Genomic DNA, 19,217 nt, shown 5'->3' with positions numbered 1-19,217 from the left:
TGCTTATAGTTGGTTAGAAAGAAGTAGAGTGCTGATGGAACAGCGTTTGCTTGTAGACTCTTTCCACCAGCTGTAGACATTTGCTTTCCAACAATTTTCTCCTTCGGATTGTTCCTACAGAATACGGACAGCCCTGATGGTGGCGCAGAGATGAATCCGTGGATCCCAGGTGAGTGACTATGGTGTATCACTTATTCTCATCATTTATTAGTATCATATTATGTGTTAAAGATAGAAATGAGCGAATCTGCCCAGATTCAAATTTTACAGATAAGAGTTAAGTTATTCCGTGCAAATTATATATTCCTTATAATACTATTATCAATACTCAATACAGACCTGAAAGCATAATAAAGGTGGGGTGTTAAAAAAAATACTCACCTGTCCCTTTGCCGTCCCTCTTTTTCTTTCTACCTTCTCCAACTGCACAACATCCTATTTGTCCTTCACTTAGCTATGAGTAGGCCTCGGATGCAAGGGCACACTTCATGCATCACTCGAGACCTACTCAGCACCTCAAGTGTCTCACTTGATAATGCATGCTACTGTAGCATGTGTGGAGTGCCCCTCTAGGGCTGTGGGGATACTCGGTACCTGGTCCGGTGGTCGTTAAAGGGGTGGTCATGGTGGCAGCGACCCGGTCCGTGGCCCTGGATGTCCATGTTAAAGGGAAGGACTTTAAAGGGGTTGTGGAATAAAGAATGTTTGTGACGCCACCTGTGGTATTCTGTCAGGGATGACCGACGCTGCTTAAAGGGATCCACTAGGGTGATGTTATGGCAGCAGGGATGGTATGGCTTCCCACAGGTGAAGCTTGGTCCCCAGGGCTCCCGGTGTAGTAGATAAAGATGGCGTAGTGAAAGAAAGAACTAGAGGACACAAGGTTGCAGTCTCTTTACCTTTTTACTGGTGTAATGCAGCCACAGTTCAGGGTACGGATCACAGGTGCTGGTGTGGAAGCGATTCGGGAATCCCCCTAGCCCGGTGAGGTTGGAAGCCTTCCTCTCTGCGCTGTGATGTAGTCCCTTGCTGCCCAAGGCTTCTTTCACACTTCCGTCGGCAGTGTCCCGTCCTAATGCATCGGGAAGATGTGCTGACGGATGTCGGTAAAATAGTGATGCAATGGAGGCAAGGCATCCAGTGTTATGATGGATGCGTCGGCTGAGCTTTTCCGGTGTAGATATGGGACTTGGTATTCCGGGGACGAGAGAGAGAGAGAGGATTCCTGTGTGTGTCGGTCAACGACGGATCCTGCGACCATAGGCTTCCATTATAGCCGACGACGGACAGCGCAGGACCCGTCGCTGACCAATTTTCTGACGGGCAGAAAAAACGTTCATAGGAACGTTTTCTGTCCACAACGGACCGCTATTTTCCGATGGATCCAGTACACAATGGATGAAACGGATGGCCATCCGTCACAATCCATCGCTAATACAAGTCTATGGGAAAAAACAGGATCCTGCAGAAAAATTTGCAGGATCCTGTTTTTTCAAAACTCGACGGATTTCGACGTGAGACAAAAGACGGAAGTGTGAAAGAGGCCTTAGGCCTCACAGAAGGTCCTCACTTTCTCTCTGTCCCTTTCAGTAGGACACTACCTGCATGGCAGGTAGCGCAAGCCTTTTTACAGGGGTCTCTCAGGATGACTCCGGGCTCTATGTGCTGCTGTGCCTTCGAGTGTTAAGGTGGACATGCGACTTGCAATCTCCTATCTGCTGCTTTCTGCTGTGGGGCACAGAGTTACCCACACAACCTCGGTCAGCCACCGCCTGCTGTCTCTTTTATCACTTAAATGTAACTCTCATCAATCACCGGCCTTGCAGAGGGGAGAATGATGAGAGCCGTGTTCAGCACCCAGCACCGGGTAATAGCTCTTACTGTAACGCTTTATCCCCGGTGCCGATGCGTGTCACACAGATGACATCCATGTGTGTTACACGTGTGCACTGACATATGTACAGACCCATTCACTTGAATAGTCTCTCTGTATGGCTAAGTAGTACTGTACAGCCACATATGGGTTATTGCGACATTCAGTAAAAATTGTGGGACAAATTTTGGTTCCATTTTTACTACTTTTTGTGTGAAAATTTAAAATATTTGGCTAAAACAAAATGTTGGTGGTAAAAATAGAATTATTTTGTCTTCACTTCCCAATGGTATAAAATTCTGTGACACACCCATGGTGTCAATATGATCACTGCACCCCTAGATATATTTGTGGAGCGGTATAGTTCATAAAATAGGGTCACTTATGGGGGGGGGTTCTGCTGTTCTGGCACCTCATGGGCTCTCCCAGTGGGTCATGGCACCTGCAAACCATAACCGTGAAATCTGGCGCCCCTTGCCTTCTGAGCTTTGCACTGTGCCTGAAAAATATTTCCCGATTATGTAGGGCATTGGCACACTCAGGAAAAAATGGACCTCAGTTTGTTGTAAAAAATTCCTATTAGCCCTTAAAAAAATTAAAAACTTGGGGCTAAAACAACATTTTAGTGGTAAAAATGTAATTTATTCTTTCTTCATTGCTCAGTGGTATAAAATTCTTTGAGGCACATGTGGTATTAATATAATCACTGCACTCCTAAATGAATTCATTGGGGAGTGAAGTTTGTAAAATTAGTTCACATATAGGGGGTTTCTGTTGTTCTGGCACCTCAGGGGTTCTGCCAATGTGACATGGCACCCTGAAACCATTCCAGCAAAATATGAACTCCTGTATTGGGCCTCTTCCCTTCTGAGATTTGCACTGTGCCTCAAAAGTAGTATTCCCCTACATATGGCGTATTAGCATACTCAAAAAAAAAATTGCAGAACTTTTGGCATCCAAATTCTCCTGTTAACCTTGGGAAAATAAAACATTGGGGGCGAAAAGATCATTTTTGTGGAAAAAATATGATTTTTTATTTTCTACGTTATAAACTTCTGTGAAGCACTTGGTGGTTCAAAGTGCTCATCACACATCTAGATAAGTTCCTTAGGAGGTCTAGTTTCCAAAATGGTGTCATTGTGGGGGGTTTCAATGTTTAGGCACATCAGGGGCTCTCCAAATACGACATTGCGTCCTTTCTCAATTCCAGCCAATTTTGCATTGAAAAGTCAAACAGCGCTCCTTCCCTTCCGAGCTCTGCCGTGCGCCTAAACATTGGGTTACCCCCACATATGGGGTATCATTGTACTCAGGAAAAATTGCACAACAACTTTTGGGGTCCAATTTCTCCTGTTACCCTTGGTAAAATAAAAAAAAATTCGATCTGAAGTAAATTTTTTTATGAAAAAAAAGTTAAATGTTCATTTTTTTTTTTAAACATTACAAAAATTACTGTGAAACACCTGAAGGGTTAATAAACTTCTTGAATGTGGTTTTCAGCACCTTGAGGGGTGCAGTTTTTAGAAAGGTGTCGCACTTGGGTATTTTCTATCATATAGACCCCTTAAAGTTACTTCAAATGTGATGTTGGAAATGTTACTTATTAAGTATTTTGTATGACATATCTCTATGATTTAAGGGCATGAACATTCAAATTTGGAAAATTGCGAAATTTTGGCAAAGCTCCATTTTTTTTTTCACAAATAAACGCAAATCATACCAAAGAAATTTTACCACTAACATTAAGTACAATATGTCACGAGAAAACATTGTCAGAATCACCAGGATTAATTTAAAATTTCTAGAGTTATAACCTCATAACGGGACAGTGCTCAGAATTGTAACAATTGCCTGGTCATTAACATGCAAACCACCCTTGGGGGTAAAGGGGTTAAATTTGAGGTGGACACATTTGCTCATTTCTAGTCAAAGATAACCTATATCTAACTTCTTGAATTTTTCTCCAGATACCAATTCCATGAACATAAGTATCTTCAGAGAAATTTTTATGCAAGCTGAAAATGTAGAAGCACAGGTGAGTGTGATGTTTGTTACACGTGCTTTGTGCGGCAGCCATCAACTTGATGACTGCTACATCTGAATTAATTGTATTTGCAACTATTAAGTAAATGGTTAAATGGACAAATATATTATAGTTAACGCATCTGATTATTGTGATTTTTTTCAGGTCCCTGCCAGCTCTGTTACCCCTGAATCCACCACTCAGGACATTGTGGATGCAGAAGGTAGGCGTTTTGTTCCATGTTTTTTTGTGTGGCTTTTCATAGTTTCTGTGGATAGTCTTGTACAAGGGTTTTTATTTTGCAATGCGAGCTGTAGTTTTTATTGGTGCCATTTTGGAGTACATACAAATTTTTAATCTCATTCTTTCCATTTTTGATGGGGACATGTCATTACCAAAGAACAGCAACTGCCATTTGATTTTTTATTCCTGTTCAACGCTGGATAAATATTTTTATATTTTATTGGTTTGGAAACTTGCATGCACTGCGATACCAAATAAATCCATTTTCCAGGACGTCCCCCTGACAGCACGCTGGAGGACGTCCTCCTCTTCCTTGCAGGGACAGGAAACACAACACGAGAGGTAAAAAGGTCCCACTCCACCCCCTTTCCTTCAGTGTTTTTCCTGTCCCTGCATGGAGGGACGCACGAGAGCAGAGCAGCGCGGAGCAGCGCAGAAACTTACCAGTCCGGAGGGCCCGGGGGATCGTGCGGCTGTGCCAATATCTTTCCCCCGCGACGATGGCCCGAGGTAGAAACTCCCCGGTGGGGAGTCCCTCTGCCTAGAGACCAGTCGAGCGGACGAGCTCCTGGGTGAGAGCCGCTTCCTCCCGGTGGAAGGCTCTCGGCTCGGGCGCCAGGCCAGCAAGAGGCGCCACATGTCAGAAGATCCGGCGGCGGTTTGCATTCCACGAGGTGGAACGCGGAAGTAGGTTCATACAGCACTTCCGGTGGCGTCTCGAGGTAAGGTGACGTCACATCCGGGGGGAGGCGATGCATTCGGCGTGCGTTCCACTAGGTGGAACGCGGAAGTATTCATATATAAACCCGGAGGTACTGCAATAGTGCGACCTGCATTCCTCTGTGTGAAGGAGGATAAGGCGCAAGATTTGATTGTGGTGACGGCAGGACACGGTACAGCGGATAGTCCGGGCCAGCCAGCATATTGAACCGCATCTGATGCCGGAGACTAAGGGTGAGCGCAGCAGAAGCTGCTATATCCTTTATTTTGATTAAGAGATTACACACTTACCCTGTGTATTCCTCAGCAGAAGATATGGAGGTCAGAAGCGAGGAGGCAGGGGTAAGTGCGCAGGGCGCAGAATGACAGTAGCAAGATCCATGCTCCTGTGAATGGAACAATTAGAAGAACATTTAATTAACAAGACCCCGCGGGCAGATATAATTGCCTCCCTGCCTATCATAAAGTCAGCTACGGCTTTCATGGCAGATACTTCGGCTGAGTCCGTTAGATTTGCAGCCAGAAATAGCTCTTTGTCAAATGCGACCCGTAGGGCTATTTGGCTTAGATCTTGGTCGGGGGATAACGCATCTAAAAATAAATTATGCGCCATTCCATTTACGGGGTCCAGAATTTTTGGTCAGGCTCTGGATGACATTTTAGAATCTGCATCGGATACTAAAAAAGGTTTCCCTGAGGATAAACCTAGAAAGTTTCAGCCTTTTCGGAAAAGGCCCTTTCCTCCCCCCCCCCCTCCCCCCCGCAGGCAGCCTGAGTATAGAGAACAATGGAGACCCAGCAGGGGGTCCTTCAAGGGTTCCTTCGCTCAGAACAGGAAGGGAAGAAGTTCCCTTTTTGGTTCAAGCTATAGACAAAGAAGGCAATGCCGCCATAGGGATAGGCGGGAGATTAAGTCTGTTTCTAGATTCTTGGAGTCTGATCTCAGACAACAGATATGTCCTCAGTATAATTGCAGACGGTTACAAAATAGAACTAATATCCCGCGTACCGCAGAGGTGTATCGCACCAACCGTTGTAACCAAAAACTCCCCTATGTACTCAGACCTGCAAAAGCTATTCAGCTCCCAGGTCATAGTTCGGGTTCCCTCTCCAGAAGTAGGTTCAGGTCACTATTCGTGTCTTTTTTCAATTCCAAAATTGTCAGGAGAATCCCGAACGATAATAAATTTAAAACCTCTAAATATGTACGTAAAGTACAAAAAATTCAGGATGGAGTCTATAAAATCAACTATCCATCTGATAAACAAGGACTCGGTGATGTGCACTCTCGACCTGAAGAGTGCGTATTATCAGGTTCCAATACATCCCTCATCTCAGGATCTGCTGAGGTTCTCGGTTAAATTTCCGGACCAAACCTGCCACTTCCAATTTCAATGCCTTCCCTTTGGCCTAGCATCGGCTCCAAGGATTTTCACAAAGTTGGTAGCAGAGGTGGTGGCTAGAGTTGAGCGACTTTCATTTTTTTAAGATCGAGTCGGGTTTTGTGAAACCCGATTTTGTCCAGAGTCGAGTCGAGTGCAGTCGGCCGATTATCGCTAAAAGTCGGGGATCGACCGAAACACGAAACCCAATGCAAGTCAATGGGGAAGCATAGTCGGCAGTGAGTGGAGGCCAGGAAAACACCTACAGTGCCCATTTTAATGCCAAAAACATCCATTCTTGTTTCTGAAGCTTGTCAATCTTAATTAACTTTATAATAATAGTTGGGCATAGGGAATTGGGGGTCATTTGGCAAAAGTTGTGGGGGGAGTAGGGCTGGCTCAAGTTTTTCGTGGGCCCAGGAAATGCGGGCTACGTCACGGCGGTGTTGCAGGGAAAGGTAAGTATTTCAACGTTGCAAGTGCTGTGATCCTGAGCAAGCAGGGGGGGCCCACTCGTTCGCATTGGCACTGGCACAGGGCCCCTCAAAGTACGGCGGTGTGTTTGCATGGTGGGGGCGCCTCCCACCAGCAGCGACACTTTTGCGTACTCTGAGGGGCCCTGTGCCAGTGACGTCGCCAACGAGTATGCCCCCCCACCTGATGAAGGAACCTGCACTTTCATCTGCACCTTCCTCTCTGTCCCTGTGTAAGGTGGTATAACATGCGGGAAGGGGAACCTTACTTTCAGCAGGGTCAGATTCTGGCTGTGTAGAGTATAAGGGGAATGTAGTGGTCTAGGTCAATGTACCAGCAGACTCATCTAGCAGTGGCTGGGCAATGGGCAGGATGAGGAGGAAACAGATATAGGGCCAAAGAATAAAGTAGGCTAAATGCAGTTCAAAATTGGTAACAGGACTAAACAGGCGGCATTGCTTTGTTCAGTGGAGTAGCAAACCCAAGAGCAGCAGACACTGTTTCAAGGGCCTAACCACACTAGTAGGCCAAATGCAGTTTAATATCTGATAGTATAGGGCGAAAGCCAGAATGTGGAAGCTCAGCTTTGTTCAGTTGAGGACAACACCAGGCAGGGGCAGACATTCACCTTTAGTAGGCCGGAACAGCCAATTGCATTTTTAAAAATGGTAATTTGGAACTGAAGGTTGAAGCTCAGCTTTATTCAGTTGAGGACAACACCAGGCAGGGGCAGACAGACACCTTTAGTAGGCCGGAACAGCCAATTGCATTTTTAAAAATGGTAATTTGGAACAGAAGGTTGAAGCACAGCTTTGTTCAGTTGAGGACAACACCAGGCAGGGGCAGACAGACACCTTTAGTAGGCCGGAACAGCCAATTTTTTTAAAAAAACAGCAGTTAATAAGAGGCAGAAGGTAGAAGCTCAGCTTTGTTCAGTTGAGGACAACACCAGGCAGGGGCAGACAGACACCTTTAGTAGGCTGGAACAGCCAATTGCATTTTTAAAAATGGTAATTTGGAACAGAAGGTAGAAGCTCAGCTTTATTCAGTTGAGGACAACACCAGGCAGGGGCAGACAGACACCTTTAGTAGGCCGGAACAGCCAATGGCATTTTTAAAAATGGTAATTTGGAACAGAAGGTAGAAGCTCAGCTTTATTCAGTTGAGGACAACACCAGGCAGGGGCAGACATTCACCTTTAGTAGGCCGGAACAGCCAATTGCATTTTTAAAAATGGTAATTTGGAACTGAAGGTTGAAGCTCAGCTTTATTCAGTTGAGGACAACACCAGGCAGGGGCAGACAGACACCTTTAGTAGGCCGGAACAGCCAATGGCATTTTTAAAAATGGTAATTTGGAACAGAAGGTAGAAGCTCAGCTTTATTCAGTTGAGGACAACACCAGGCAGGGGCAGACATTCACCTTTAGTAGGCCGGAACAGCCAATTGCATTTTTAAAAATGGTAATTTGGAACTGAAGGTTGAAGCTCAGCTTTATTCAGTTGAGGACAACACCAGGCAGGGGCAGACAGACACCTTTAGTAGGCCGGAACAGCCAATTGCATTTTTAAAAATGGTAATTTGGAACAGAAGGTTGAAGCACAGCTTTGTTCAGTTGAGGACAACACCAGGCAGGGGCAGACAGACACCTTTAGTAGGCCGGAACAGCCAATTGCATTTTTAAAAATGGTAATTTGGAACAGAAGGTAGAAGCTCAGCTTTATTCAGTTGAGGACAACACCAGGCAGGGGCAGACATTCACCTTTAGTAGGCCGGAACAGCCAATTGCATTTTTAAAAATGGTAATTTGGAACAGAAGGTAGAAGCTCAGCTTTATTCAGTTGAGGACAACACCAGGCAGGGGCAGACAGACACCTTTAGTAGGCCGGAACAGCCAATTGCATTTTTAAAAATGGTAATTTGGAACAGAAGGTAGAAGCTCAGCTTTATTCAGTTGAGGACAACACCAGGCAGGGGCAGACATTCACCTTTAGTAGGCCGGAACAGCCAATTGCATTTTTAAAAATGGTAATTTGGAACTGAAGGTTGAAGCTCAGCTTTATTCAGTTGAGGACAACACCAGGCAGGGGCAGACAGACACCTTTAGTAGGCCGGAACAGCCAATGGCATTTTTAAAAATGGTAATTTGGAACAGAAGGTAGAAGCTCAGCTTTATTCAGTTGAGGACAACACCAGGCAGGGGCAGACAGACACCTTTAGTAGGCCGGAACAGCCAATTGCATTTTTAAAAATGGTAATTTGGAACTGAAGGTTGAAGCTCAGCTTTATTCAGTTGAGGACAACACCAGGCAGGGGCAGACAGACACCTTTAGTAGGCCGGGACAGCCAATTGCATTTTTAAAAATGGTAATTTGGAACAGAAGGTTGAAGCACAGCTTTGTTCAGTTGAGGACAACACCAGGCAGGGGCAGACAGACACCTTTAGTAGGCCGGAACAGCCAATTGCATTTTTAAAAATGGTAATTTGGAACAGAAGGTAGAAGCTCAGCTTTATTCAGTTGAGGACAACACCAGGCAGGGGCAGACATTCACCTTTAGTAGGCCGGAACAGCCAATTGCATTTTTAAAAATGGTAATTTGGAACAGAAGGTAGAAGCTCAGCTTTATTCAGTTGAGGACAACACCAGGCAGGGGCAGACATTCACCTTTAGTAGGCCGGAACAGCCAATTGCATTTTTAAAAATGGTAATTTGGAACTGAAGGTTGAAGCTCAGCTTTATTCAGTTGAGGACAACACCAGGCAGGGGCAGACAGACACCTTTAGTAGGCCGGAACAGCCAATGGCATTTTTAAAAATGGTAATTTGGAACAGAAGGTAGAAGCTCAGCTTTATTCAGTTGAGGACAACACCAGGCAGGGGCAGACAGACACCTTTAGTAGGCCGGAACAGCCAATTGCATTTTTAAAAATGGTAATTTGGAACTGAAGGTTGAAGCTCAGCTTTATTCAGTTGAGGACAACACCAGGCAGGGGCAGACAGACACCTTTAGTAGGCCGGAACAGCCAATTGCATTTTTAAAAATGGTAATTTGGAACTGAAGGTTGAAGCTCAGCTTTATTCAGTTGAGGACAACACCAGGCAGGGGCAGACAGACACCTTTAGTAGGCCGGAACAGCCAATGGCATTTTTAAAAATGGTAATTTGGAACAGAAGGTAGAAGCTCAGCTTTATTCAGTTGAGGACAACACCAGGCAGGGGCAGACAGACACCTTTAGTAGGCCGGAACAGCCAATTGCATTTTTAAAAATGGTAATTTGGAACTGAAGGTTGAAGCTCAGCTTTATTCAGTTGAGGACAACACCAGGCAGGGGCAGACAGACACCTTTAGTAGCCCGGAACAGCCAATTGCATTTTTAAAAATGGTAATTTGGAACAGAAGGTTGAAGCACAGCTTTGTTCAGTTGAGGACAACACCAGGCAGGGGCAGACAGACACCTTTAGTAGGCCGGAACAGCCAATTGCATTTTTAAAAATGGTAATTTGGAACAGAAGGTAGAAGCTCAGCTTTATTCAGTTGAGGACAACACCAGGCAGGGGCAGACAGACACCTTTAGTAGGCCGGAACAGCCAATTGCATTTTTAAAAATGGTAATTTGGAACAGAAGGTTGAAGCACAGCTTTATTCAGTTGCAGCTTCTTGGCAATAATATAAAGAAGACGCGACAGGACAACACTCGGTGGATGCCATATCTGTGTTTTCAATGGAAAAAAACCTTTCAGTTAACTACTTGCAGGAGAAAGTTTTTGTAGCTGGTGGACAATTTTTTTTAAAAAAAGCAGTTAATAAGAGGCAGAAGGTAGAAGCTCAGCTTTATTCAGTTGCAGCTTCTTGGCAATAATATAAAGAAGACGCGACAGGACAACACTCGGTGGATGCCATATCTGTGTTTTCAATGGAAAAAAACCTTTCAGTTAACTACTTGCAGGAGAAAGTTTTTGTAGCTGGTGGACAATTTTTTTTAAAAAAAGCAGTTAATAAGAGGCAGAAGGTAGAAGCTCAGCTTTATTCAGTTGCAGCTTCTTGGCAATAATATAAAGAAGACGCGACAGGACAACACTCGGTGGATGCCATATCTGTGTTTTCAATGGAAAAAAACCTTTCAGTTAACTACTTGCAGGAGAAAGTTTTTGTAGCTGGTGGACAATTTTTTTAAAAAAAAGCAGTTAATAAGAGGCAGAAGGTAGAAGCTCAGCTTTATTCAGTTGCAGCTTCTTGGCAATAATATAAAGAAGACGCGACAGGACAACACTCGGTGGATGCCATATCTGTGTTTTCAATGGAAAAAAACCTTTCAGTTAACTACTTGCAGGAGAAAGTTTTTGTAGCTGGTGGCCAATTTTTGTACTGTACCAGTTTTTTGTTGTATGTATTTTTGTTTTTAATGTTAAAATGTCTGCATTTGATATCTCTCCAGTATTTTCTTTTTTATAAGCAAAATACTGCAGTTTTACATCGGTTACATGGATACACAGGCAGCTTGGTGGTCAGTGGAGGAGTATTTAAAGTAGGGACCGCAGACAGGCTATCAAAGGCCTAAAATAACAAACAATAGGCTCATGGCAGTTTTACATCGGTTACATGGATACACGGGCAGGCAGCTTGGTGGTCAGTGGAGGAGTATTTAAAGTAGGGACCGCAGACAGGCTATCAAAGGCCTAAAATAACAAACAATAGGCTCATGGCTGTTTTACATCGGTTACATGGATACACGGGCAGGCAGCTTGGTGGTCAGTGGAGGAGTATTTAAAGTAGGGACCGCAGACAGGCTATCAAAGGCCTAAAATAACAAACAATAGGCTCATGGCAGTTTTACATCGGTTACATGGATACACGGGCAGGCAGCTTGGTGGTCAGTGGAGGAGTATTGCAAGGAGTGTCTGTCCCAGTACTCCCAAAATATAAATAGATGTTAATGTCTCGCAAAACAACCAAAAAAAAAAAAAAGGTGGCATACTTAGGTACAGGGGTGGGCTCATCTGCTGAGTTTCTGACATAGTAATTTGGCAGTAACTATTTAATGGTGCCAATATAGGACACAGACACAGACTACTTTAAGTTGCATCATAGATGTCTACAAATTTGTATTGTCAGTGCCAGACATTGAATGATGTCAGCGAATAGACTAAAGACTGGTAGAGCTGTGCGACATAATTTTGCACGTGGTAGAGCACAGTTTGAGCTGGGGGAGGGGGGAACTCTCTTGAGGCCGGCGGGACCGCCCCAGGGCCCCTCATGTTACAACGGTGTGTCTGACTGTTGTGAAATTGGATTCTGGGCTCCCCCGGTGGCCACTTGTGGAATTTAACTTGTGTGCATCATCCCCTCTGTTCACCTGCTCCTATCAGGATGTGGGAGTCGCTATATAACCTTGCTCCTCTGTCAGTTTCATGCCGGTCAACAATGTAATCAGTAGCCTTTCTGTGCATGTTCCTGCTACTAGACAACTCCCAGCTAAGTTGGACTTTTGTCCTTGTGTGTTTTTGCATTTTGTTCCTGTTCACAGCTGCTGTTTCGTTACTGTGTCTGGAAAGCTCTTGTGAGCGGAAATTGCCACTCTGGTGTTATGAGTTAATGCTAGAGTCTTAAAGTAATTTCTGGATGGTGTTTTGATAGGGTTTTCTGCTGACCATGAAAGTGCCCTTTCTGTCTTCATGCTATCTAGTAAGCGGACCTCGATTTTGCTAAACCTATTTTCATACTACGTTTGTCATTTCATCTAAAATCACCGCCAATATATGTGGGGGCCTCTGTCTGCCTTTTGGGAAAATTTCTCTAGAGGTGAGCCAGGACTGTCTTTTCCTCTGCTAGGATTAGGTAGTTCTCCGGCTGGCGCTGGGCATCTAGGGATAAAAAAACGTAGGCATGCTACCCGGCCACTTCTAGTTGTGCGGCAGGTTTAGTTCATGGTCAGTATAGTTTCCATCTTCCAAGAGCTAGTTCTCATATATGCTGGGCTATGTTCTCTCGCCATTGAGAATCATGACAGTTTGACCGGCCCAAAAAAGGGGTTAAATTACTGGCTGAGAAAGGAGAGAAAAAAGAAGTCTGCTACAATTTTTTTTTTTTCCTCTTGTTCTGAGTGTGCTCTTAATTGAATCACTTGCTAGTCTGCCTATACTGCAGCCTTCCTCTCTTCTTCTCCTTCTAATCCTTGAATGGCTCTGTGTTCACCTGTTTCAAATGGATCTTCAGAGTGTAGCTACAGGTTTGAATAATCTCGCCACAAAGGTACAAAATTTGCAAGATTTTGTTGTTCATGCACCTATGTCTGAGCCTAGAATTCCTTTGCCTGAATTCTTCTCGGGGAATAGATCTCACTTTCAAAATTTTAAAAATAATTGCAAATTGTTTTTGTCCCTGAAGTCTCGCCCTGCCGGAGACCCTGCACAGCAGGTCAGGATTGTAATTTCCTTGCTCCGGGGCGACCCTCAAGACTGGGCTTTTGCATTGGCACCAGGGGATCCTGTGTTGCTCAATGTGGATGCGTTTTTTCTGGCCTTGGGGTTGCTTTATGAGGAACCTCATTTAGAGCTTCAGGCGGAAAAGGCCTTGATGTCCTTGTCTCAGGGGCAAGATGAAGCTGAAATATACTGCCAAAAATTCCGCAAATGGTCTGTGCTTACTCAGTGGAATGAGTGCGCCCTGGCGGCGATTTTCAGAGAAGGTCTCTCTGATGCCATTAAGGATGTTATGGTGGGGTTCCCTGTGCCTGCGAGTCTGAATGAGTCCATGACGATGGCTATTCAGATCGATAGGCGTCTGCGGGAGCGCAAACCTGTGCACCATTTGGCGGTGTCTACTGAGAAAACGCCAGAAAATATGCAATGTGATAGAATTCTGTCCAGAAGCGAGCGGCAGAATTTTAGACGAAAAAATGGGTTGTGCTTCTATTGTGGTGATTCAACTCATGTTATATCAGCATGCTTTAAGCGTACTAAGAAGCCTGACAAGTCTGTTTCAATTAGCACTTTACAGTCTAAGTTTATTCTATCTGTGACCCTGATTTGTTCTTTGTCATCTATTACCGCGGACGCCTATGTCGACTCTGGCGCTGCTTTGAGTCTTATGGATTGGTCCTTTGCCAAACGCTGTGGGTATGATTTGGAGCCATTGGAGGCTCCGATACCTCTGAAAGGGATTGACTCCACCCCATTGGCTAGTAATAAACCACAATACTGGACACAAGTGACTATGCGTGTTAATCCGGATCACCAGGAGGTTATTCGCTTTCTGGTGCTGTATAATCTACATGATGTTTTGGTGCTGGGATTGCCATGGCTGCAATCTCATAACCCAGTCCTCGACTGGAGAGCTATGTCTGTGTTAAGCTGGGGATGTAAAGGAACTCATGGGGACGTACCTTTGGTTTCCATTTCATCATCTATTCCCTCTGAGATTCCTGAATTCTTGTCTGACTTTCGTGACGTTTTTGAAGAACCCAAGGTTGGTTCACTACCTCCGCACCGGGAGTGCGATTGTGCCATAGACTTGATCCCGGGTAGTAAATACCCTAAGGGTCGATTATTTAATCTGTCTGTGCCTGAACACGCTGCTATGCGAGAATATATAAAGGAGTCCTTGGAAAAGGGACATATTCGTCCTTCGTCATCTCCCTTAGGAGCCGGTTTTTTCTTTGTGTCTAAGAAAGACGGCTCTTTGAGGCCGTGTATTGATTATCGACTTTTGAATAAAATCACGGTTAAATATCAATATCCGTTACCACTGCTTACTGATTTGTTTGCTCGTATAAAGGGGGCCAAGTGGTTCTCTAAGATTGATCTCCGTGGGGCGTATAATTTGGTGCGAATCAAGCAGGGGGATGAGTGGAAAACCGCATTTAATACGCCCGAGGGCCATTTTGAGTATTTGGTGATGCCTTTTGGTCTTTCAAATGCCCCTTCAGTCTTCCAGTCCTTTATGCATGACATTTTCCGCGATTATTTGGATAAATTTATGATTGTGTATCTGGATGATATTCTGATTTTTTCGGATGACTGGGACTCTCATGTCCAGCAGGTCAGGAGGGTTTTTCAGGTTTTGCGGTCTAATTCCTTGTGTGTGAAGGGTTCTAAGTGTGTTTTTGGGGTTCAGAAGATTTCCTTCTTGGGATACATTTTTTCCCCCTCTTCCATCGAGATGGATCCTGTCAAGGTTCAGGCTATTGGTGATTGGACGCAACCCTCTTCTCTTAAGAGTCTTCAGAAATTTTTGGGCTTTGCTAACTTTTATCGTCGATTTATTGCTGGTTTTTCTGATGTTGTAAAACCATTGACTGATTTGACTAAGAAGGGTGCTGATGTTGCTGATTGGTCCCCTGATGCTGTGGAGGCCTTTTGGGAGCTCAAGCGCCGCTTTTCTTCCGCCCCAGTGTTGCGTCAGCCTGATGTTGCTCTTCCTTTTCAGGTTGAGGTCGACGCTTCTGAAATCGGAGCTGGGGCGGTGTTGTCGCAGAGAAGTTCCGACTGCTCCGTGATGAGACCTTGTGCTTTTTTTTCCCGTAAATTTTCGCCCGCCGAGCGGAATTATGATATTGGGAATCGGGAGCTTTTGGCCATGAAGTGGGCTTTTGAGGAGTGGCGTCACTGGCTTGAGGGGGCCAGACATCAGGTGGTGGTATTGACTGACCACAAAAATTTAATTTACCTTGAGTCTGCCAGGCGCCTGAATCCTAGACAAGCGCGCTGGTCGTTGTTTTTCTCTCGGTTTAATTTTGTGGTGTCTTACCTACCGGGTTCTAAGAATGTTAAGGCGGATGCCATTTCTAGGAGTTTTGAGCCTGACTCCCCTGGTAATTCTGAGCCCACAGGTATCCTTAAAGATGGAGTGATATTGTCTGCCGTTTCTCCAGACCTGCGGCGGGCCTTGCAGGAGTTTCAGGCGGATAGACCTGATCGTTGCCCACCTGGTAGACTGTTTGTTCCTGATGATTGGACCAGTAGAGTCATCTCTGAGGTTCATTCTTCTGCGTTGGCAGGTCATCCTGGAATCTTTGGTACCAGGGATTTGGTGGCAAGGTCCTTCTGGTGGCCTTCCCTGTCACGAGATGTGCGAGGCTTTGTGCAGTCTTGTGACGTTTGTGCTCGGGCCAAGCCTTGTTGTTCTCGGGCTAGTGGATTGTTGTTACCCTTGCCTATCCCGAAGAGGCCTTGGACGCACATCTCGATGGATTTTATTTCGGATCTGCCTGTTTCTCAGAAGATGTCTGTCATCTGGGTGGTGTGTGACCGTTTCTCTAAGATGGTCCATCTGGTTCCCTTGCCTAAGTTGCCTTCTTCTTCCGAGTTGGTTCCTCTGTTTTTTCAAAATGTTGTTCGTTTGCATGGTATTCCGGAGAATATCGTTTCTGACAGAGGGACCCAATTCGTGTCTAGATTTTGGCGGGCATTCTGTGCTAGGATGGGCATAGATTTGTCTTTTTCGTCTGCTTTCCATCCTCAGACTAATGGCCAGACCGAGCGGACTAATCAGACCTTGGAGACATATTTGAGGTGTTTTGTGTCTGCGGATCAGGATGATTGGGTTGCTTTTTTGCCTTTGGCGGAGTTCGCCCTCAATAATCGGGCCAGCTCTGCCACCTTGGTGTCCCCGTTTTTCTGTAATTCGGGGTTTCATCCTCGATTTTCCTCCGGTCAAGTGGAATCTTCGGATTGTCCTGGAGTGGATGCTGTGGTGGAGAGGTTGCATCAGATTTGGGGGCAGGTGGTGGACAATTTGAAGTTGTCCCAGGAGAAGACTCAGCTTTTTGCCAACCGCCGTCGTCGTGTTGGTCCTCGGCTTTGTGTTGGGGACTTGGTGTGGTTGTCTTCTCGTTTTGTCCCTATGAGGGTTTCTTCTCCTAAGTTTAAGCCTCGGTTCATCGGCCCGTACAAGATATTGGAGATTCTTAACCCTGTGTCCTTCCGTTTGGACCTCCCTGCATCCTTTTCGATTCATAATGTTTTTCATCGGTCATTGTTGCGCAGGTATGAGGTACCAGCTGTGCCTTCCGTTGAGCCTCCTGCTCCGGTGTTGGTTGAGGGTGAGTTGGAGTACGTTGTGGAAAAGATCTTGGACTCTCGTGTTTCCAGACGGAAACTCCAGTATCTGGTCAAATGGAAGGGATACGGTCAGGAGGATAATTCTTGGGTCACTGCCTCTGATGTTCATGCCTCCGATCTTGTCCGTGCCTTTCATAGGGCTCATCCTGATCGCCCTGGTGGTTCTGGTGAGGGTTCGGTGCCCCCTCCTTGAGGGGGGGGTACTGTTGTGAAATTGGATTCTGGGCTCCCCCGGTGGCCACTTGTGGAATTTAACTTGTGTGCATCATCCCCTCTGTTCACCTGCTCCTATCAGGATGTGGGAGTCGCTATATAACCTTGCTCCTCTGTCAGTTTCATGCCGGTCAACAATGTAATCAGTAGCCTTTCTGTGCATGTTCCTGCTACTAGACAACTCCCAGCTAAGTTGGACTTTTGTCCTTGTGTGTTTTTGCATTTTGTTCCTGTTCACAGCTGCTGTTTCGTTACTGTGTCTGGAAAGCTCTTGTGAGCGGAAATTGCCACTCTGGTGTTATGAGTTAATGCTAGAGTCTTAAAGTAATTTCTGGATGGTGTTTTGATAGGGTTTTCTGCTGACCATGAAAGTGCCCTTTCTGTCTTCATGCTATCTAGTAAGCGGACCTCGATTTTGCTAAACCTATTTTCATACTACGTTTGTCATTTCATCTAAAATCACCGCCAATATATGTGGGGGCCTCTGTCTGCCTTTTGGGAAAATTTCTCTAGAGGTGAGCCAGGACTGTCTTTTCCTCTGCTAGGATTAGGTAGTTCTCCGGCTGGCGCTGGGCATCTAGGGATAAAAAAACGTAGGCATGCTACCCGGCCACTTCTAGTTGTGCGGCAGGTTTAGTTCATGGTCAGTATAGTTTCCATCTTCCAAGAGCTAGTTCTCATATATGCTGGGCTATGTTCTCTCGCCATTGAGAATCATGATATCTGACGTTGGGTGCGCACCACCACCGCCAGAGACACTACATTGTACTATGAGGGACCCAGTAGCAATGCCGTCAACCAAAAGCGAGCACACCCACCTCTTCAGACAAACAGCAGTCTCACGGGTGCTTGCGCCAAGTCGCGATACCACGGCCCCGTGTGGGGAGTTTGGCCATTTAGGGAGGTGTAAACATGTCGTATGCTGTACAATCAGCTGCAGCAAATTAGACATTAGAAAAGTAATTCACAAGCAAGAGCTTTTCATAGGAAAGCTAGGTGTCGGCCGGGCAAGGTGGGGCAAAAGATTTCGAAATCCAGTTGTGGTTCATTTTAATGAATGTTAGATCGTCAACATTTTGGGTAGCCAGACGAGTCCTTTTTTCGGTTAATATTGAACCTGCAGCACTGAATACTCTTTCTGATAGGACACTTGCTGCCGGGCAAGCAAGCTCCTGCAATGCATATTCTGCCAATTCTGGCCAGGTGTCTAATTTTGATGCCCAGTAATCAAATGGGAATGACGGTTGAGGGAGAACATCGATAAGGGATGAAAAATAGTTAGTAACCATACTGGACAAATGTTGTCTCCTGTCACTTTCAATTGATGCAGCAGTACCTGTCCTGTCTGCGGTCATAGCAAAATCACTCCACAACCTGGTCAGAAAACCCCTCTGTCCAACGCCACTTCTGATGTGTGCACCCCTAACACTCCTAGTCTGTTGCCCCCTTGAGCTCGTGTGAGAACGATCACGTGCGCTGTGTGCTGGGAATGCCTGAAGCAAACGGTCAACAAGAGTTGATTGTTTGGTTGCTAATATTAGTTCCAAGTTCTCATGTGGCATAATATTTTGCAATTTGCCTTTATAGCGTGGATCAAGGAGGCAGGCCAACCAGTAATCGTCATCGTTCATCATTTTCGTAATGCATGTGTCCCTTTTTAGGATACGTAAGGCATAATCCGCCATGTGGGCCAAAGTTCCAGTTGTCAAATCTCCGGTTGTGATTGGGTGAGGGGCAGTTGCAGGCAAATCTACGTCACTTGTGTCCCTCAAAAAACCAGAACCCGGCCTTGACACGCAACCAATTTCCAGTGCCCCCGGGAAAGGTTCCGCATTAAAAATATACTCATCCCCATCATCCTCCTCGTCCTCCACCTCCTCTTCGCCCGCTACCTCGTCCTGTACACTGCCCTGACCAGACAATGGCTGACTGTCATCAAGGCTTTCCTCTTCCTCTGGTGCAGACGCCTGCTCCTTTATGTGCGTCAAACTTTGCATCAGCAGACGCATTAGGGGGATGCTCATGCTTATTACGGCGTTGTCTGCACTAACCAGCCGTGTGCATTCCTCAAAACACTGAAGGACTTGACACATGTCTTGTATCTTCGACCACTGCACACCTGACAACTCCATGTCTGCCATCCTACTGCCTGCCCGTGTATGTGTATCCTCCCACAAAAACATAACAGCCCGCCTCTGTTGGCACAGTCTCTGAAGCATGTGCAGTGTTG

The 19,217-nt window shown here is 45.6% G+C and overlaps 1 protein-coding gene across 2 annotated transcripts in view; it reads left to right on the top strand.

Moving 5' to 3' along the window:
* The window catches only part of LOC143768998 (receptor-interacting serine/threonine-protein kinase 4-like), a 65,361-nt gene that overhangs the window by 25,523 nt on the left and 20,621 nt on the right, over positions 1-19,217 (top strand). For both annotated transcript variants that reach the window (XM_077257614.1, XM_077257610.1), the window contains exons 7-9: positions 121-169; positions 3,841-3,908; positions 4,062-4,119. In XM_077257614.1, coding sequence (XP_077113729.1) covers positions 121-169; positions 3,841-3,908; positions 4,062-4,119 — 175 coding nt within the window. The remainder of the gene's footprint in view (positions 1-120; positions 170-3,840; positions 3,909-4,061; positions 4,120-19,217) is intronic.

Source organism: Ranitomeya variabilis, chromosome 1, assembly GCF_051348905.1.
Source record: "Ranitomeya variabilis isolate aRanVar5 chromosome 1, aRanVar5.hap1, whole genome shotgun sequence".
NCBI classification, from domain to species: domain Eukaryota; kingdom Metazoa; phylum Chordata; class Amphibia; order Anura; family Dendrobatidae; genus Ranitomeya; species Ranitomeya variabilis.
Note: the sequence above shows the minus strand (reverse complement) of the source record. Positions and strands in the feature narration are given on the sequence as shown.